At 35.4% G+C, this 22,594-nt stretch overlaps 1 protein-coding gene across 1 annotated transcript in view; it reads right to left on the bottom strand.

The window, feature by feature from the left end:
• Positions 1 to 3,678: 3,678 nt before the first annotated feature.
• Positions 3,679 to 22,594, bottom strand: part of LOC150106083 (BTB/POZ domain-containing protein 6-like) — a 30,676-nt gene continuing 11,760 nt past the window's right edge. Inside the window, exons 2-3 of the mRNA XM_090393830.1 lie at positions 17,647 to 17,875; positions 3,679 to 4,795 (exon numbers count right to left, since the gene is read on the bottom strand). Coding sequence (XP_090249956.1) covers positions 3,730 to 4,795; positions 17,647 to 17,873 — 1,293 coding nt within the window. The 5' untranslated portion in view covers positions 17,874 to 17,875 and the 3' untranslated portion in view covers positions 3,679 to 3,729. The remainder of the gene's footprint in view (positions 4,796 to 17,646; positions 17,876 to 22,594) is intronic.

The following is a 22,594-nucleotide window of genomic DNA, read 5'->3' on the forward strand; positions in this document are numbered from 1 at the left end:
CTGGGAAGAAGATGCTATGACCAGAACCTGGCCGTGACAACACAGATTGAAGCAGGTTTCCAGAAGAAACTTAAATCCAGAGTTACTTTCATTGACCTAACACCAGCTTATGACAAAGTCTGGATCAGGGACCTCCTTCTAAAACTAAGCATTATTATAAGGTGAAAAAAGTTTTTTCCAGCTTTTTAAATCCCTTCTTTCCAACAGAAAGATTCGGGTCCATATTGGTGTGAAAAATATTTTATGAGATGATTGATTTGGGCAACTGCATTAAATTTTCGTGAAGGGTTCACGAGGGAAATTGCAGATATCCGATGTTCGCGTTTATTTATATAACAGATCTTATTACGATTCACAGAGAGAGAGAGACCTAGGGAATAAGATGCGTAAATTGGGTATACAGCATTACTTAGTCAAATGGATAAGAAATAGTTAGACACCTAGGCGGCAGGATAACGTGATCCGAGTGGAGAATTCTGGAGTCAAACTTGAAATTAGAGGAGTTACAGAGATTTTCCACTATATATCAGTCAAGAAGATCGCGTGTTCATTGCAAAATCTCTCTCTCTCTCTTTTTGTCTTGTGATGCAAAATTTTTAGAGTAAGTAACCGCACTGATGACCTCAGGTCTCGCTTCAGAATGTTCTTATGACTGGAAGAGAGGACATAGAAGAAGAGATTAAAATTCATTCTTCATTGATGTAAATATGCTTGATTCCATAATATAAAATAGAATTAGATAGAGGATAATCTAATTACTGAGATTTGGTAGGAATTTCCGAAAATACAAAGATTTAAGTATTATGTTTGATAAGGGAATTCTTACTCGGAGGTAGGACAACATGATACCATTAAGGGTACCTCTGGTCAGGCAAGTTTTCGGATATGGTTCTAACAAGATTCTTTATATTTTAAAAATTGTTTTGAGTATTGATATTTCTATCCTTGTAAACAGTCTTGCCACATACCTCTGTTTGAATCAATCAAGATTTGCTTCAGGATTTGGAAACATATTTCCAACGTTTAGCTTTTGTTTTCAAAATCTTTAATTTTTTCTGCCTTCTCTAATGCCTTGAAATGTTCCATCCCTTTTTACTTAGAAGCTTCTACCTGCACCAGAGGCACAAATAAGTATGATTATCCAATTCCATCATCATCAATTTCCTAATAAGTATCCTAAAGGGGTGTGCAGGCTACTAACACAGCAGTATATTGCAAAAACAGCACTACATTGATTAAATGAATTTTATTATTAATTTTCTATCAACAATTTCCTCCAAATTAGTCTATCATTTGTCTAATATACAGTTCTTTGAAAGAAGTGAAAGGAAACCATGGTGGGAGGGAAAACAGCCATTGGATCGATCTACTTTAATAATATGAAGAACCACCTTTCGCTGCGATGAATGCAGCAATTCTACACTTTCCATAAGCTCGATAGCAATCAGTGGGAATTTTGGACCATTTTTCTTTTAGCATGTAATGAGGGCTTCGGCAGTGTTTGGGCGTACATTCTTTGACCTTACCTCACGACAGTCAAATGTGTTGCCAGTCAAGTGTGATGACATTCATGTCTACAAATTACTCATTTACAGCAGTAGTCATGACATGGTGCATTGTCCTGCTGATAGAGCCACTAGTCAGTTCCATAGAAAATACCGTGAAGTAAGAAGCATTGCGTTGTACAGAATGTACGGATACTTCTCGTAGTCCACTGTTGGCGTTATCGCAAAGAGGACAAACCAGAAAAATAACAGGACCCAAACAGCACCTCAGAATTTCCTAGTTAGGGTTATATCTTATGGTAAGAGATGTTCACCGGACATCCGCCACACCTACACCCGTCTATCTCTTAGCTATGATTTCTCCCTCCATATCACAGGTTTACAAATTTCCACGTCCCACTAACTGCACACTCTTTGAACCAAAACATACTATGCTGAATGTTGATACGGATAATGTGGGGTTTGTATACTGCGGTCCTCTAATGGAAATCCATGTTGTGGGCCTCGGGTTCTGAATGTTTTTGAGCAGATTCGTGTTCCATTCAATGTCCAAAACTCCGCACTGAACATCGGCAGACGAATGACGATTTTTATATATTATCTTCTGTAACACTCTACGTTCATGTTCAGTGGGTGTGGTCGGTCGTCCCTGATGAATAGCACTTGCAGTTTCTCCCTTGCCATTTGTTGTCAGTATGGTGTCAGGTTGAGTGTTGACCTGGGTTGTGCCAATTTGTGAACAAATTGAAGATTCCTCAGGTCATTTCTCGTAGCCTTTTCACCCGGATATATACTTGCACTGACTTGGAAGCATCATATTCCTCCAATGTATACTGTCTACAAACATGTGACTCGATTCACAGCAAGATGCACCTTGCACATGAGGATGTCCACTAATTTTTTTCAATGCAGTATATCTAACATGTCATGCTTCTCAGGCATTTCTGACTGAATCAATCCACTTAGATCTTGTTTTTGTTCTGGATATCTTTCCTTTCCCTCCTTCTTGGCCTTCAAACAGCCTTTTGCTAGTCTTTCCTCCTCCATTCTATTTAAGTGGCCACAACTTGAAATTAGCCCTGTCCACACATTCGTAAATGCTAAGAATGTCAGGGTCTTTCTGATATCTTTATTTTTGATATGATTCTGGTATGGATTCCATCTGTTCACTCCTCTCATTGAACTCTGATATCTGTGGTCTCTATTCTTAGATTAACTGCTTTATTTCTAATCCAGCCTCAGATCCATAACTCAAAACTGATTTCGACAGTCTTTTATACTGCTAGTTTAGGGTTTTGGCTAATTTCTCGATTATTCCACTTTCTATACCAGTTGCTTAAATTGCCGAAACATTTTACTTATAGAATAAGCTTTCCATTGAGAATGCAGCAGGTTTCTGTTTTCTTTAGTTTTTCCTTAATTTTAGTCTTTTTATTTCTGATTTTCAGGCTAATTGTTTTTAGGTTTTTTAGATATATGGATTTAGAATACGTCACTGTTGTGTCAATCGACACACTTTCAGGGTGGTACGTTTATTTTTTTACCTGATAAGTTACCTTTCGATATTATGATACACAACTTCGGTCACATATAAATATAAAATTATCGTGATATAGCACCCCAACACGTAAAGGTCTTTGAATTGTTGTTAATTCTAGATCAATGCTTCAGCAATATGGATTGAAAAAGGACCTTTCAGATAGAATAAATCCCTGTTCCTGTTCCAGAGGGCACGTAACTCGAGATGTGTCTAGGATGACTTGTAATCAACGATTAGAATAAGATCTATTGCGGTATTGTTTTAGTTACTAGCAATGTGGCACTAGAAATGTTGCAAGCATGCTAAACAGGCAGCAATCATATTATCATAATTCCGTCCTTCTTGGATGGGCTGTTGTATCGGATCTGCTTGCAGTTGGCATCGAATTCCACCATGATCATGGATGTAAAATATCCTCAACAAAACGCTTTACTTTGTGTTTAGGTTGATATTAAGACTATAAAAATATGACACAAAACAAGAATTTAAGCTGCACCTACTCTAAATTAAATAACTACATTTCATGTTTACATTGAGAGTTTTGAGATAAACTCAACTGTATAAAAAGCAAATGATAAATCTTATTTCGAAGACAAGTGTTTCAAGAATTACCAAGGAATTTAAATTTCTCAGTTATGCGAATACCAATTTGTAGCTTTTAATCAGATGAAACAAAAGGTTTCATTATTTGACATACAGGCCAAATGTAAGCGATGTCACTCTCCAATTACTTTCTGGTTGTACACTAAATTTACAATATTTCCCACTATAAAATGAATGCTCAAGAATCGATCCACCTGTACATTTCTTAAACGTCTGATTAAATATCGCAGTCGCTTGAAGTTTTTCTCCTGGCCTCATATACAGTGCTTTGGGATTATCTTTATAAGCAAAATCTTCATACATAGTTTCAGTGGCCTCATTAGAAGAGATTGATTTTATGTAAGAATTCGCACTGCAATACGTTTTATCACCGACTGTCACCTTAGCATTTATAAATGGCTCCACTAGCAGTACTGAGGTTTCTAGAAAATCTATCGTAAAAGAGATCTTGTTGTCAGTTGATAAAGAAGGATTCATGTCTTCCAGTACATCATGTTTTGATGAACTTGTATTTAAATCAAATATTGTAACAGTGCAATGCAAACGTTGACAATATGACCTCCTATAGGTATTGTGAATGGTGTCACAAAGTGTTGGTTTTACAGTTGAGTTACTCTTTATACTTTTGCATAGGAGCGGTCCAATCTCATCATATGTGAACAATTCTGTTTCGATCACATTAACGAGTTCTTTCGATGACATAGCAGAAAACGATATCCATTTAAAAAAAGGATCCAGCAGGCTTCGTAAATTTTCTTTTGTTTGTTCTTGTGCTTTAGCGAGATAATTTACACCCCATTTACGAACGCCCTCAAAGAGAGCATATTCTGATTTCGACGTCTGTGTTTGTCTACGTATTATTTCCTCCACAGTGTCTTTCTCACATTCCAAAAAATCCGATGACCTAAGAATGAATTCTGTGTTCCAGTCAATGATGTCCAAACATTTATATATAACATTAGAGAGACTCATTAGCTTAGAAAATTCGTAAACTTTACAAAAACATCTTGCCTCGGCTGTCGTATGTTCCAATAGAAATTCTTTGCTTTTCTTCATAAGAAGTGGAATTTGGTATTTTTCTGCTGCAAAATAAACTTCCATCGCCGTGTCTATTGACGAGATTGAAATTTCATCTGTGTACAGATACCTGAAAATAATAAAATTTTGGGAATTAGAAATCAGAATGCAAATATGAAAACTGCGGTAATCTACTAATGAGATCCAATGTTCTATTTACTTATACGATGACTGAAAAGAGTAATCATATTTCTTAACCAATATTTTATTGTAGAGTTTCTAAGTTCAAATTACATCAATAGATCCCCTTAGTTGTAAATATCTAGGTTCAAATCTCTTCAATGAATTGATTGCACCTAGAGACCTTTCTACCGAACAGCCAGTTAGAGCGTATTTCACCAAAATGGAAAACACAGCAGCCCACTCGCAAAAATTTATAAATCCAGAAGCATTATAATAATGTGTATGTCTATAAGAAATCTAGTCATTTTATCCTGTCCATTCCACTGAGTGACTCGAAAATGACAAAACTGTTTATCGAATGATAAATGCACGTAAACACAAGAAAGATGTTTAATTAACCAAATATTTCGGTCTGGAAATAGCAGACCATCTTCAGTGGTATTACAAGAAGAGTTTTAAAAATTACAAGCTAGAATACTAACAATAGATCGTTAAAAATAGAACACGCAGCGTGATGTTATATCACTAAGTATTAAGTATAAAACGGAACATTTTGAAGTAGAGACATGATTGAAAAAAAAATTAATGAGTAATCATGATTAGACTTTCCCAGAATTTTGATATATCTAGACAGTCATTACACTTCAGGTTGGGACGATGGAGCAAGGCCTCCACGCTTTCCTTGAACAAAGGTTCGAACCTATAACGGGATCTATGTAAGAGGCGAGTCCTGGACCAAAAGATGCTGTGGTCAGTTTCAATCCAGTGTTGAGCTAATCCAGACTTTTAAGGCTTGTTGTGAAGAATGGAGGATTGATGTTCTTGGATTCTTTTTTCAAGAGAACGTTCAGTCTGTCCAAAATAAGAGAGATCACAGTTGCACGGAATTTGATAAATTCGAGGATGAGATAAAGTTGAGCGTTTGTCTTTAGGAGAAGGAAAATGAGAAGAAAATTTGTTAATAGGTGAATATGTAGTTGTTAAATCATATTTCTAAAATTCTTGCGATAGGTTCTGAAATACCGGAGATATAAGGAATAGGCACTCGACGTATTGAAACTTTGTTGTTTTGTGGAGGATTATAAGAATTGAGAAGACGTTGAGTACTACTTTTTTTCAGAAAAGCTATTGTGTTTCATGTGTTGTTGGATAGTAGAAAGTTCTTTCTGTAGATAATCAAAAGTAGAACAATTAGTTTTGACTCTTCTGATGAGGCATTTTATAATTCCTGTTTTTTGACAAGGATGATGGGCTGATTCTTTAAGAATATAACGACCTGTGAACGTTGGTTTCCGGTATACTGTAGTTGTGAGAATATTTGAAGGTGACCGGATGAGGAGAACGTCTAAAAAGATAACTGGTTGTTTTCTTCTATTTCCATAGTAAACGTTATACGATGATGCAAGGAATTAATACTGTTTAAGAGAAGGTAAAGAGTTTTTGCTGTGAGGCCAAATAGTAAAGATGTCATCTATATATCTTACCCAAAAGGATGGTTGAGGGAAAATAGATGAGAAGAGGACTTTTTCTAAATGTTCCAAATAAAAGTTGACTAAAGCAGGAGAAAGAGGACTTCCCATGGCCGTTCCTTCTACTTGGCTGTAAAATTTATTTTGACATACGAAATATCCAGAATGTATTACGAAATCGAATAGTTTTATAATGTCTTGAGGAAAGGTGTCAGCAAGTAATTTTAAACTTTCCTTGAGAGGTAGATTGGTATATAAAGATTCTATATCAAAGCTAACCATAAGATCTGTAGGTTGTAATGAGACATTTTTTAATTTTTCTAAGAAATCTGAGGAGTTTTTTTAAAAACGAATTAGAGTTGCCAATGTAAGATTTCAATAATTTAGCTAGATATTTGGCTATACGGTAAGTAGGAGAATCAATACAATCTACTATTGGACGAAGAGGATAGTCAATCTTATGGATTTTTGAAGGCCATAAAATCTAGGACGTCTTGCAAAATGAGTTTTAAGTCTTTTCTAATTTCTGATTTTTTCTAAACTGATGACTTCATCTAAGAGAGAATTTAATTTCTTTAGTTGTCTGTTGGTTGGATTATAATCAATTTCTTGATATGTGGAGCGATCTCGAAGCAAAAGAGAAAGTTTTCTTCTCTAATTTGCTGAGTCCATAACTACTGTTGCTTTTCCCTTGTGAGCTTTGGTGATAATGAGGTGATTATTTTTTTTCACGAACTGTAAAGATTTCATTTAAGAAGGAGATATGTTGGAAGGAGGAAGTTTGGCCTTAAGTAGAGAAGAAGCGACTTCTAGGCGAAGACCATTAGCTTCATCACTAGTTAGATGATTGAGATTCCTTTCAATGTTAACTAGGAAATCTAGATATGGTATCTTATTTGGAACAATAGAAAAATCATGTCCTTTTGACAGGATGAGGTATTCGCTTTCAGTCAAAGGACGTGCGATATATTGACATTCCAATTATTTGGAGTTATGAGGGGCTTGGATTGTCTAGACGAAAGAGCTTCATATTTACGGTTAAGATGTTGACTTAGTTTATTATAAGCACGTTGAGTAGAACGTTTAGCCACATTTAGAACTATGTGAGAAAGATGTGGATCCAAATTTGTGGAAATATAGGTGCGCAGATCAGAAATGTGATGACTGTGATATATTCTTACAACTACAGTATACTGGAAACCAACGTTCACAGGTCGTTATATTCTTAAAGAATCAGCCCATCATCCTTCTCAAAAAACAGGAATTATGAAATGCCTCATCAGAAGAGCAAAACTAATTGTTCTACTTTTGATTATCTACAGAAAGAACTTTCTACTATCCAACAACACATGAAACTCAATGGCTTTTCTAAAAAAAGTACTCAACATCTTCTCAATTCTTATAATCCTCCACAAAACAACAAAGTTTCAATACGTCGAGAGCCTATTCCTTATATCTCCGGTATTTCAGAACCTATCGCAAGAATTTTAAAGAAATGTGATTTAACAGCTACGTATTCACCTATTAACAAATTTTCTTCTCATTTTCCTTCTCCTAAAGACAAACGCTCAACTTTATCTCTTCCTGGAGTTTATCAAATTCCTTGCAACTGTGATCTTTCCTATTTTGGACAGACTGGATGTTCTCTTGAAAAACGAATCCAAGAACATGAATCCTCCATTCTTCACAACAAACCTGAAAAGTCTGGATTGGCTCAATACGGGATTGAAACTGACCACAGCATCTTTTGGTCCAGGACTCGCCTCTTACATACATCCCGTTATAGGTTCGAACGTTTGTTCAAGGAAAGCGTGGAGGCCTTGCTCCATAGTCCCAACCTGAATCGTAATGACTGTATATCTATATCAAAAATCTGGGAAAGTCTAATCAAGATTACTCATTAATTTTTTTTTTCAATCATGTCTCTACTTGAAAATGTTCCGTTTTATACTTAATACTTAGTGATATAACATCACGCGGCGTGTTCTATTTTTAACGATCTATTGTTAGTATTCTACTAACAATAGATCGTTAGTAGAATAGTAACGATCTATTGTTAGTAGAAATAGCAGACCATCTACCACTGAAGATGGTCTGCTATTTCCAGACCGAAATATTTGGTTAATTAAATATTTTTCTTGTGTTTCTTCTTCTTATTGTGCATCTTCTATCGAAGGTCAGCGACCATCTTGGCGAACAAACTTCGCTCTTGTGCTAATCTGAGCAGTTGTGCACTGCTCTTTCCTGTCCACGTCTTGATGTTGTCAAACCATGATATTCTTTTTCTTCCTCTAGTTCCTTTGCCATCATTTCTTCCTACCAAAATAGTTTGTAGAAGTTGGTATTTGCTGTTTCTCAAGATGTGTCCAAGATATGATGTTTTTCGTTTCTTGATTATTTGTACAAGATATTTAGCTTTGCCAATGGATTTTAAGACATCTTCATTGGTAATTTTTTCCGTCCATGATATCTTTAGCATTCTTCTGTTTAGCCACATCTCAAAGGCTTCGATTTTCTTGATGGTTGTCGCCTTCAATGTCCATGTTTCAACTCCATAGAGCAGAATAGACTACACGTAACATTTCAGCATTCGGCATCTGACTTCCATGTTTAGGTCTTTATTGCAGAATAGTGTTCTCATTTTCTTGAAGGACTGCCGTGCAACTTCAATCCTTGTCTTTATATCTATTTCTGGATCCCACTTCATTAAGCCAGCAACCAAGATATTTATATCTTGACACTTGAGCAATATTTTTCCCATTGAGTGTCAGTTTCATTGATGAGGCTGGATGTTTGCTGATGATCAAGTATTTTGTCTTGTTGATGTTTATATTTATTCCCATTCTTTGGCTTTCTATGTATACTCTGTCAACAAGTTTTTGGAGATCCATAATGTTATCTGCAATTAGCACGGTGTCATCTGCATATCGAAGGTTGTTAACAATCTTTCCATTTATTGTGATTCCCTCTGGACATTCTTCCAATGCTTCTTTAAAGATTACCTGTGCATATATGTTGAACAGGAGTGGTGAGAGAACACATCCTTGTCTCACTCCTCTTTTGATGTTAATATCACTGGTGGTAATGTTGTCTAATTGAACGGTAGCTGACTGATTCCAATACAGATTTGTTATTAGTCTTATGTCTTGTTCGTCTAGCCTTATTTATTGAAGGATTTCTATTAAGTTGGTGTGTCTGACTTTGTCGAATGCTTTTTCAAAATATATGAAACACATAAAGACAGATTTCTGTTTTTCTATGCATTTTTTATCAATATTTGGGTACAGAAAAGGGCCTCTCTAGTACCAAAACCATTCCGAAAGCCGAATTGTGTTTCACTTAGAGTTTCTTCACTTTTTCTATAAATGCGATTCTGAATTACTTTCAAAAATATTTTTAATGTTTGGCTCATTAGAATAATAAGTCGGAAGTCACCACAGGAATTCGCTTTGGGTTTCTTTGGGATAGTGATAAATGTAGATTTGAGCCAATCCGATGGAAATTCATCACTTTCATATATTTTATTAAATAGTTTTTCAAGAGGTTTGATGTTATCTGGTTCGATTAATTTTAAAAATTCTGTTTGCACACCATCTGGTCCACTGGCTTTTCCTGTTTTACTTGTTTGTATAGCATTCTCTATTTCGCATTTCATGATTGCTGGTCCTTGAATGTTATCTTTTATATTTATAGGCTTCTGTCTAGTATCATTGAAAAGTTCTGTTACATATTTTATCCAAATCTGTGCTTTATTCTCTTCTTCTAGAACTATTTTTCCATTTTCGTCTCTTAGAGACACTATTTGCTTTTTCCTCAGTTTTCCGGAAATTTCGTTGATTTTCTTATATAGATTGAAATTATCATGTTGTTTCTGAAGCAGTTCAATTTCTGTACATAAATTTTTCATCCAATTTTCCTTGGCTTCTTTTATTTTTTTCTTGATGATGTTATGTGTTTCTGTATACCTGGCTAGGTCTTTGTTTTTATACATTCTTCTTGTATCAATAAGAGAAAGAATCTCATCTGTCATCCATTCCTGTTGTTTTATATTATTCACATAACCTACTTCTTCAATACTTGTTGTTACGATGGCATTCTTTAAGCTATTCCAAAGAGATTCCACACTTTTATTTTCTTCTATGTTAATCTGTTGTAATCGCAGGTTAAGCTGTGTCTTGGCACTTTTATTTATGTTCGGGTCTTTCAGTTTTTCTACATCAATTTTCTTTTTCTTCTTTTGTGATTTTTTTAGCTGACTTTAATCTAAGACGTACTTCTGCAACTATGGGATTGTGATCTGATGAGATATCTGCTCCAGGATAAGTCTTTGCACTCTTTATACTACTGTGGAATGTTTTATTTATCAGTATATAATCAATTTGATTTCTGACAATATTATGTTGGTTATCTTGAGGCGATTTCCAACTGTACAGTCTTCTGGGTGGAAGTTTAAACCAGGTATTTGCTATTGTTAGATCTTCTTCCTGACAGAATTGGACTAGGCGATCTCCTCTGTCATTTCTGGTGCCTAAGCCATGTTCGCCAACAATTTCTCCATCACCCCCTCTTCCCACTTTTGCATTGAAGTCACCCATCACTATGTTTATATCATGTTTCTTTGTTAGGTTTTTAATCTCTTTTAGGTGTTCCTAAAACTCTTCAACCACTTCTTCACTTTTGTCAGCTGTGGGTGCATAAGCTTGGATGATATTTATGTTAAAGGGGTTTCCCTTAAGTTGTAACAGCATTATCCTTTCAGAAAATGGAATCCAATTTATTACTGATTTATTGATTTCTTCATCTACTATTACAGCTACACCATGTCGATGTTTGTTCTCATCATTCCCAGAGTAATACATTGTCATATTATCTTGTTGACACTTTCCAGATCCTGGCCATCTTGTCTCGCAAATTCCCAAAATCCGGATGCCCAGCCTCTTCATTTCTCTTGTGGCATTTCTTAATTTGCCAGCTTCATACAGAGTTCTGACATTCCAAGTTGCAATTTTAAAAGTGGACACCATTTTGAGCCCGGAGATTCTTCGCACCCCTGTCCCATTTAAGGGACGCCGGGAACTTGGGGCCAATTGTAAGGGTTTGCTCGCCATGGTGGTTGTTCTGGAGATAAGGTAGAGCAGTAGTTTCTCCGTTTGCTTTCTGCTCCGCAGTATTACAGACGTACACAATATAATCATATTGCCATCTTCAAATCTCTGATCACAAGCTTTTCCGTCATCATTTGGCTTCAACCTTGTGTCAGTACTGACAATGCTGCTTCCCAATGTCAGGGGCGGTGACCCCAGCAGGTACTTATTTAATGGCGGCACTACTCGCCATGTCACCGAGTTGTCATTGGGCTTTGTGAGGTTTTAAGTGAGACAGAGTTGCCACTTCTGCTCCCCCACGCCCTGATAGCTCAGTCCCTGTTGGTCCACGGCTGCTTATTCGCCAGATTGCTCTGCTTATATCGCAGCTAACCTCCATATCTGAAGGCTGTTCCCCGATCCGCCACCTGGGGACGCACCCGGTAGTAGTCAGCTCTGCCCCGGGCAGAGCTGACTACTACTGGGTTTACGTGCATTTATAATTCAGTCTTATGTCACAGGTATCCTTAAAACAGCAAAACTGTTTATCTGATACCTTTGTTATAGTTTTCATTTATGTTCTGTATTTTTATTACCCTGCATTTTTTTTTTACTTAATAGTCATGAATGTGTATGGTTTCCTTATCCACCACCACTTGTTTATTTCTACTAGATCGTATGTTCTCACGCTCTATATCTTTGGTTCTTAACCTTTTCGAAGTCAGGGAACAGTTTTGATTATAAAAAAAAATTGAACACCAAAATCATTCGGATCATAAAATCAACAGTAAAAATATGCATCAACTTGCCTTTTATAAAAATGGAACCTATTTTAATGCGATACTCTTTAAAGTGAACCTTGAAATGTAATGATAAGTAAGTTATTTTTCCTCTTTATAAGACTTTGATAAGACCACACCTTGATTATTGTGCGCAGATTTGGTCTCCCAGGTCCCAAGGGGATATAAATGCTGTGTGGAAAGGGTGCAAAGAAGAGTTACAAAGATTACATTCGGATTATGGGATTTAGATTGTGAGGACAGATTGCGAGAGTGTGGATTGCAGACTCTGGTTAACAGGAGAAAGAGGAGTGATTGATAGAGGTCCATAAACGTTTGAATGAGTGTTATAGCATTTCAACTGATGAAGCATTTCGTTACGGAAGGCGGTGAGAGAACATGGGGGGCATCCATGGAAGATAAGTTTGTTCATAGTTAAGAAAGAGGTAAGAGCTAGGTTTTTTCTCTCAGAGAGCAGTGAGTGAGTGAGTGGAATAATTTGCCAATAGGGATAGTAAGTGCATCTAGTGTAAATGAATTTAAGGGAAGGAATGATAAATGGTTGAGAGATTAGTAACCTCCCTCGATAAGGCCTTGACTTCTTAGAGGTCTCAGATAATAACAATAATAATAATACTTGAGCTTGTCGGAGTTTGCAGATTTCAGCAATATCAGGTCTAATAAATGATGTTGTCTATATTAGTAAGTCTTTCTCGCTTTTTAGTTTTTATATTGGTTATTAATATTGAGAAACCGAGTTCACACAAATATGATGTTGAAAACTGTAACAAAATTTTCACTGTCCTTGTGGAGAGAGCTGGATATTCGAATGGCTTGGACAAAAATCAAAATTCCTCAAGAGTTATTTCAGAGAATTTCATTTTTCGTGTACGATCCGTTGATAAGGTAACAAATTGTTCTTCTTGTAACGAAAATTCACAACTCGATGTATTAACTGTGCCAAATGGATTTCATATCCAGTCATAATTGCGTGTATTTAAGGAAGGAAAGTAAGTTAAAACCTTTTCTTACAATATTGTTAAATGTTCTGTTATAACGGAAATAATTCTCTCGACATTTTTACTATGGAGCGAAGGACACACATCTACTGCATTCTTTTCTGATATGCGGTTTATCCAAAGAGATAGTTTTTTCTGAAAATTTGTCAGTAGATGTCAAAATATTTTTATTTTTCTCTTGGATACTTGTATTAACGCTATTTAAGTAATTAAATATATCGACTAAATATGCCATTTTAGCACCCCAAATGTCATTCTGAAAACATTTTAAAAAAGCATCTGTACCTTCATTTTGAAAAAAAGGCCAGTAATTCATTCTCAAGTTCTAAAATTCGGAATAGCACTTTCCCCCTGGATAACTATCTTATTTCAGTGTGCAAAAGCAAAGATTCGTACTTGGCTTCCATATATATGCAAAGAGTTTTTTTAAAAAGGCATGCTTTTAAAGGTCTTGTCCTAATTAGATTTTTAACTAAAGACAAAGCAGGTATTGTCTGTATTTCCCGCTTGATTACTCCTTACCTTAAATTAGTCGTGGCTTAATTATTGATCACATAATTTTTTTTTATCTTATGCAGGTTCCAGATTTTTAGGATAGCACAATGGCAGAGTCAGTCAAATTTGTTGTTCACAAACCATTTAATTTAATTCAATCAAAAAGGAATATTTACAGTTCACATTAACACATATATGCAGTTTCATTACAATTATTTTGTTATTTGTAATTCTTCCTAGTTCAAACTTAGTTCTATTTTTCCTCCTTTAAAGTTAATCACAATCTAGAATATCCTGTCAATACATCGTACCGTCATTAACCTTAATTCAATATCAATTTACATTATCTTATTTTAACCAATAAAGACACACTTTATATACATTCTTGTTCTGAGTTATCACATACGTAAGTACAGGTAGTTCCCACCTTTACGAATTAATTGGTTCCTGGCAACCGTTCGTAAATCGGGATTTCGTAAAGTGGGAGTTTATTTGCCTTAAAAATAAAGCGATAAGCAAGAGTTACGTTGGTAAGATGGAATATATAAAATGAATATTAAATGATAAGAATAAACTTTACTGGCCAAAGATTTACATATTTAAAAATAACATAAGAAAAATCTTAAATAAAAAAGATTATTTGAAACAAATAGGTCATTTCTATCTCACCGGGTGAATCGGCAGCCGTCGAGGTAGAAGGAGATATATGAGGAAGCTTCAATGCATAATTTTTTTTTTTTTTCAAAGAAGGCCTCAAGTTTCATCTGCTTCGTTGACTTTCGCTTCTCTTCTTATAAAATAGCACGCGATTGCAAGCAGAAGCATTATTCATTCGCGGGGAAATTTACTAAATTCAAAGTCTGAATCTTGTGATTCAAAGATTGCTTGAGCTTTCCTGTAAAGTTTAAAAGCTTCTTCTAGGCCTTTTACAGTGAAAAACCGAGTTCGAGCTTTATATTCGTTATCTCCTGTATTCTTTTCGTTTCTTTTTTGTTCTTCTGATTGAAGGAGATCATTGGGTGAGAGTTCCATAGTGTGTGAGATTGAAGCAGCTCATTAACATCATGTTCCGAAACTTCCAATTGAAATTGATTAGCCATTCCTAAGATCGTTTGAGTTTCAGAATTCACAATCTTTCTTGGGTCTTCAAAGGCTTCCAAATTATCATTAAACTGAGGACAAAGTTTATGCCATACTCCTCTCATAGTTTTTTCAGAAACTTTATGCCAGGCGCTTCATTACCCTAACTGTGTCTAAAATGTTGAATCTCTTCGCAATCTCTTTGATAGAAAAGTTTCCATCTCCATCAGTTGCTTCTATTAATATTTTAAACGTCTCTTTGGGGTGATGTGCTTTAAGCCTCGTATTCATTCTCTGATCCATTGGTTGTAAAAGAGAAGTTGTATTTGTAGGTAAAAGACTATTTTTACATTAGGGCAAATATATGCTACTGAGGAGTGATGGGTAGGTGCGTTGTCAACTATCAGAACCACTTTAAATGGAATTTGTTTTTTCTTACAATAAAGCTTCACTTCAGGAACAAAGTGATGTATAAAGCCAATCTTCGAATAGGGAACCGGTGAGCCAAGCCATCTTATTTGCCTTCCATATTACTGGGAGAGTATCTTTATTAATTCCTTCTAAGTTTCTTAGGTTTTCTGATCGATGCACAAATCAAGGTTTTAAATTACAATCTCTAGCAGCATTTCCTCCTAATAGTAGAGTGATGCGATGTTTTGATGCTTTAAAACGTGGCATTGAGGATTCCTCTTTTGCAATGTAAGTTCTTGAAGGCATTCGTTTCCAAAAAAGGCCCGTCTCATTGGCCCCAAAAATCTTCGATCGCGAGTAATTTCCTTCTGATTAATTCAGAAGGAAATTACTCGCGATTATGGTTGGCATAACCATGTAGTTATGCCAACCAGTTCGCTTTTTCTAGTGGTCAAACCACCCCTACTTGCAGCAAAAGTCTCTTTGCAGTCATCCTCTTTTTGGTCTTTCAGTATTTTAAAAATTGCTCAAGCTTTAGTACAAATCGTTGTGTAGGTAATAGGCATTCTGATTCGTTGAGTTTGGTTGCTTATCCAAGCAGTTAGTAGTTTTTCCATATGAAGAATTACACTGCCTGTTTCTTTATAACGCAACCATGTAGACTGCATAGATTGCGCATTTTTTACTTCTTTCGAATATTTTCTTTATCCTTCAAAATGTCGCAAACTGTAGCAGCGGCAAGAGAAAATTTTCCAGAAAGAGTTTAAGAGCGCTTGATGAATGGTAATAATTTCGCATTTTTTCTCTAACATAATTGCTTTTCTTTGTTCCTTTTGCTCATTTTCTGGTTTTGCACTGTTGCTTCTTTTTTATATTGTTGAAAAATTGAAAGGGTTATAGTTAAAAAAGAAAACAAAATAAAAAATTAAAAATTTTAAAGCCGATCATGTTATATACAAAACAAAGCAAACAAAGAAAACAGTGCATTGTGATTAAAAGTTTGTAAATGACGTTTGATTAGAATAAGATTCATATATATCTTGGACAGTGGGAGGCAGTCTTTCCGAATGAAGTGCGGATAGAGGGGTAAGTTTTCGGCGGTTTCTGTAATTAAACATTCGAATTTATAGCGGCAACGATGGAGAAAGCACGTTGCACACCACGATATTACAGTCAGTAACAATTCATGGTGTGCTAGGCAAGATTTCTGAGGTTTTCTATTGCTGATATATAGGAAATTTTAAAGAGATTATATTGATCACAAACAGCGTCAGTATGTGTAAATGGAGAGGAAACAGGAGAATTCCTGGTGGAGAGGGGAGTTGGACAAGGATGCAAGTTATCACCATTATTGTTTAACCTTTATAGTGAACAGATGCTTAGAGAGGCACTTGAGGATGTAGAAGAAGGAATAAAATAAATGGATGAATCATTAATAACTTACGATATGAGGATGATGTAGTGGTGATGGCAGAAAGTGAAAATGGGTTACAACAAATTGTTCAAAGAATTGAAAACTCTTGTAAACAGTACGGACTAATGATTAACACAAAGAAGACCAAGATAACGATAATGGGCAGAAAAATAGGAGATAATGCAAAGATAAAATGTGAAGGAAATATTTTAGAAGTGGAAAGATTTCAATATTTAAGTAGCTGGATCTCAGAGAAAGGAACTTCAGAGATGGACATTAGAAATCGAATAGGCAAAGCTAAATCGGCATATATGGAAATGAAGAGAATTTTAATAAACAAGAATAATAAAATAGGTGTTAGAATTGGAATAGTTAAAGCAACAGCTTGGAGTATTGCAAGTTACAGAAGTGAGTCATGGACACCCAGAAAGAGAGATATGGAAAGAATTAATGCATTGGAAACGTGGTGTTATAGAAAGATGGAAAAGATTAGCTATACAGAGCGAATATCAAATCAAGACGTTTTAAGAAGAGTTGGCATAGAAAGAACACTGCTCAAGAATATTATGCAAAGAAAGACAAGATTTGCAGGACATCTTCTGAGAGGTTCTTCGGGACACCTGACAAGAACTATATTACAAGGGAAAGTTGAGGGGAAGAGAAGACGTGGAAGACCAACTAGAGAGTGGTTCATTGAAATCGTGGAATTGACTGGTTTAAAAATGACGGAGGTGACAAACTGAGAGAAATGGAGAAGAGCTGCTCATCTGCTACAACCCTCTTGCTACCGGACGAAGACGACGACGATATATAGCATAAGTGTTGTGTACTGTTCGGGTGACTAGGATGGTATTTCAGTACAAGGATAACTAGTCGGAGGATGAGTTTAGTTGATCCCGATTGGCATACAAACATATCGAGAGATCTGTATTTATGTTTCTACCAGTTATTCAAAAATTTAATACATATTTTTCTTTCCAATTTAAAAAGGATAAGAGGAAGACAGATGTAAATTATAATTCGGAAAAACAACAGAAAACGACTCACTTTAACATAATCTGGAATGCCTTAGGAGTGACATCAGGAATCTGTATCTCTCCCTCTTCCTTTAAAGGCCCGTAAAACATGGCAGCAAATACTGGACTTGCAATGGCAAGCAACAACTTATGGACTTCTGCTATTACTTTGCGGTCACCTTCACCAACTATGAATGTCACATCAGAATAGAGGGGATCTTTCAACAAAGACAGAAGTCTTCCTTTCACTGTCGCCATTACTATGTGAAGGTAAAAATATAATGAATTATTAAGAAATTATTGTAGTAAAATATTTCGTAATTTTTAATCTAATTTATCTTTTCAATATATCTAATTTACGTTCAAATAGCATTATGATCACTGTATAGATTTTAAAATAAAATTCTTTGCACTGAGAGAGACCAGGTTTTACATATAACTCAAATCTTTTAACTCAGGCTAAACTTTAAGACCCTGTTCTCTCATAGCCTCTCCGTACCTAGAAGTTTACATTCGAATCTTTCTTCAAAAAACTTAGGAACTTAGTATAATGCAGTCTGTATATTCGGATTTTGAATAGGATTGTTTATTTATTTTTAATATTTCTAATAATTAGTATTAATATTTCTAAAAAATAAATATTTCTAAAAACGTTTCACTAAAAATCTGCTTTTTTCAGTGAAATTGTAGTGCATTTATTACAATTTTAGTAAAATCTGCTATCAAAAGTGACATAATCATATCCATTGAGATCAGTAAGTACAAATCTTTCTCTTTAACGATATATCCGATTTTTTAGTAGTCAGCATTAAGGAAATAGATGCTTCACTATTCCATAGTCACTAAGACGTGACACAACGACAACAAAATCGTCTTGCTAATGGCCCAATAGACGCCTAGTACAAAGGTCACTGAGACACTCGAAGTCATGAACATGAACACTATGTCCTGCATCAAGTGCCTCCCATAGTTGATGAAGGGAACGATCCATATTGCATTGAAAGTCCCTGGAAGGCAAAAGGATTAATTAAACGGGCCAAATGGCTCTCTGTCCACAATGCCTAACAAAACACAAATGCAAAATCTATACAGAAAGGTAAGTCAATTCTTGATCTCAATGTTACTGATAATTTAGATTCGTTTAAAAACATGAACGGAATACTTATTTCCCCAATGGAGCAAACAACCAAAAATTTAAGCATTATGACCACTATTTGCAATAATGCTTGCAACTGTGCACACAATAAAATCAAATCTGTTAGCAGTAACGAAAGAGCAGCAAATTCTTACGCGCGAGAACGAAGAGTTGAGAAAAGAAGCAAAATCCCTCAATTCCCAAATGGAAAATGCTTTACAGAAATAAGTAAAAAAAGAAAACTATAAATGGACGGTATACCCAAAGCATTGTCAGATGATCCCTCAACTCTCTAATAAAGTCGATTGATACAGCAATCGATGTACCGGTCACATCCACTGATATCGCCTCTGAAAATCGAGGACCACAACGAAATAAAAAGAGACCACCGCCTGTAATCTCACACTTCATCAGCAAAAACTTGAGAGATCGCATCCTAGCTGTGAGCAAGAAGCTGAAGTCAACAACGACAGTTCCAGTAACAGACAACCCTCAACTTTAATCTACATAACAGAACACTGGACCCACAGATTACAGAAACTTACTGTATCAATAAAGTAAATAAAACACAGAAAAAAAAATATACGTTTCTATTGATTCAGGATTCCCAGGTGTTTAAGTGAAACTATGAAAAAACGTGCATTCATATAATTTAATGGGACTCCAATCTGACCAGTCTTCCAATATAGTGTTTAATTCCCTCCCACCCCCTCCTTTATATATTATAAAGAACAAGTTTTACACTATTTTCACACACTAATATGGCTATAGTAAATCCAGCCGAACATATTCAACAGGAAGCCGTTAACGATGTTGTTTTCGAGTCTTTAAATAATTGGATAGATAACTTTTGTACAAATTCTGAACTATATATATATATATCAACGTTCTATTCTTGAGTGACGTTTCTATATGTGATACAGAAGTGCCCACATACAGTATAACATAGCATTTGCGAACGCTACACATTCTGAAGAAAACAAAAAAGAGAAGGCGGCATAATCATTTGTAAATGAAAAGTACAGTGTGTATGAAACCATAACCACTTTTGAAAATGCAGAAACATTATATTTGGAAATCACGACTAACTACAACCACAAACATGGTAAACACAATATATAGATCCCCAGATAGAAACCCTCTCAGCTTCGTGAAAGGATTAGGAACAGTGGCGGATGGTGGCTTGAAATCGTGGGGGGGTGCTGCAACTTTCGAAATATACATACACACTGTAAGTACAGTGTATACGTGTTTGGATAAAATATCCAAATTATGGTAAAAATTTAAAAAAAAATTAAACATGAAAAAATATTGTTTATTATCGATAAAATTTTAGTTTGGTATTATTCAAAATTACTTAAAAATAAAATATATTCTTCTTGTTTTGCTTCATGAAAAAATATTGTTTATTATCTATAAAATTATACAGATTAGTATAATTCAAAATTACTTTGAAATAAAATCCATTACATAACCCCAATAATTTTCTAAAATAAAAAATGTTGTGTCTTTAATTGTAATGTCCAAATATTTAATGAGACGGAGTAAACACGATAAACACTACGAGCACTCTACTTACTGGTGTAAACTGCATATAAACAATAGTGGAACTGCGCGACAGACAGTGCCGCATTACGTTAATAGCTCGCATCTCACTATGACGTGCATATGCTTGCCCGCGTAGCAATATGATACTATGGTAAACACAGTGCTGCTAGCGTCCTTCTCCCTACTAATTGCTACAAGATGGCTTTTTATTATTTTTTATACAAAATAAGAGAATTGTATAGGATTGATGATGATAAAATTAAATATTACAAGCAAATATAAATAAATTAATAAATACATTTATGTATCGAGAAAAATTAGGGGTGCTGCATTTTCGCACTGCCTATGCGCGCGCCGCCCCTGATTAGGAACATGACTAAACGACATTGACAATTGCACAACTTATAGACTTATCCTGATAGATGATATTAACATAACACCCTCGACCATGACTCTCCAACAACTAACACATATCTTGACAATGCAACATAATCCTGGCTATAAGCTCCCCAACATGAGAAGAAATTCTAAGCTACTGACTAACACGATCATGTATAGACGACATAAATATATGGGCTCCTACTAACACGTCTATAATCGGTAATCACCACTAAATTAGCTGACCAATTTAGTGGTGATTTCATTCCACAAGGCTACCATTATATTATCCAATTAAAGAGCATCGCTGATAACCTTATAAAAGACACAAACTGCAACAAAATACTTAATATAAATTATCCAATAACTTTATACAACGGACTCAAATTTCGGTTTACAGAAATATACAGAAAAACAACAAAATACCGAAGAAACAGAAGACATGCACTAAATAATCCATTTTATTCACCTACAAACATTGTACAAAAACACAAGAAACCAACTAGTAACTAAAATTAGGTGTGCGCAAAAGGACATTATTGCTTTTAAACATACGCGGAATACTGTGCCAATATGAAAGAAAAATTGTCTACACTTAATGAGCTATTAACCAGAAAAAGGTAACCCCCCCTACAAGATTTTATTTTTTTAAGCCATGAAAAACTTTTTCATGGCTTAAAACGTTATCATGAAGGGGTGCTTTGTAAAACTCGATTGTAGCTTAAAAATATCAAAGCGCTTTACATCAATTTTTACAGAGGTCAAGTCTCATGAGAACTGTTACAAAAATAACTTTCTTTGTCTCTATGTATTTTATGTTAAAGATTAATGTAAATAACCCTATGGGAATTGATCGTATTTACTATTTTAACTAATGTTTCTAGAATGTCAAAAACAAAGGCAATGCTTTACCATCGGAACTTTGTATAATGCATAATAGCCATGTATAAGAACACAAGAAAGTTGTTTACGATGAAGTGTGTGAGAAAGTTGCTTGTAAACTCTGCGCATGAACACCTTCAAAGCTAGTATCAAAGAGGTCTGCTAGTTTCCGAGAGGTTTTCGCTGTCCAACAAGACAAGGAAAAAGAGCACAGGCAGGAGAAAAAAGAACGGGCCAGCCTTAACAAAAAGATCAAGGAGAACTGCCGATTTCTTCAGGGTTTACAACCCTTGGTGCAAGGTCCCGAGAAGGTGAAAATAAAAGGGACTGAGCCGATCATCGTGAGGAGAGTCCAGGTCCAGTTGCTGACAGAGAGCCAAGATCTAGTTGTCGAGAGAGCAGAGGCGAAGCACTGTTACCGAACAGAGCCAGAAAAAAATTGGGAGAACAGCCGATGCCAAGTGCCGGTCGGATGTCCTAGTGCTGCAGGAAGTCAATGGAAGCCAAAAGCCGCAGAACGATCTTCAAGCCTGAATGCTGAAACTTCTTGCCTGAACTTTTGAGCACCGGGAAGATTGCCGTCCAAGACCAGCCAAATATTCCGATGAAGCGCCCAATGAAACAAGACTCACCAGACGGAAGCCTAAGGCCTGTGATGATAGAAAACCCATAGTGACTTTGATGAAGGACCTATGGAAGGTGTCATGACAAAGAACATCCGTAAGTGTGTCCAATCCCTAATGTCGATTCTTTTTGTAATCTACAGAGTCCTCTGAGATGTTGTTAATTGGAATATTAATTGTAACATAACTTGCCATAGATAGCTAATTCCTTTATGAATAAATTAGTCTTGGCAATTTTGTTTTAAGTAGAGAAGTAACAGAGTAATTATATATATTGTATAGTCATTTAAATTTGAAAAGTTTGTTTCTATATACCAAAGGAATAAAGGATAGGCAGAGAAAAGTAACCTCCCTATTACTTATTTAATGTACTTTATTTTAAATGTAAATAAATGTGTTTTAATTATATGTCA

The sequence above is a fragment of the Typopeltis vanoorti genome, chromosome 6 (assembly GCF_054136105.1).
Source record: "Typopeltis vanoorti isolate ZY-2024b chromosome 6, IOZ_Tvanoo_1.0, whole genome shotgun sequence".
Classification (NCBI taxonomy): Eukaryota; Metazoa; Arthropoda; class Arachnida; order Uropygi; family Thelyphonidae; genus Typopeltis; species Typopeltis vanoorti.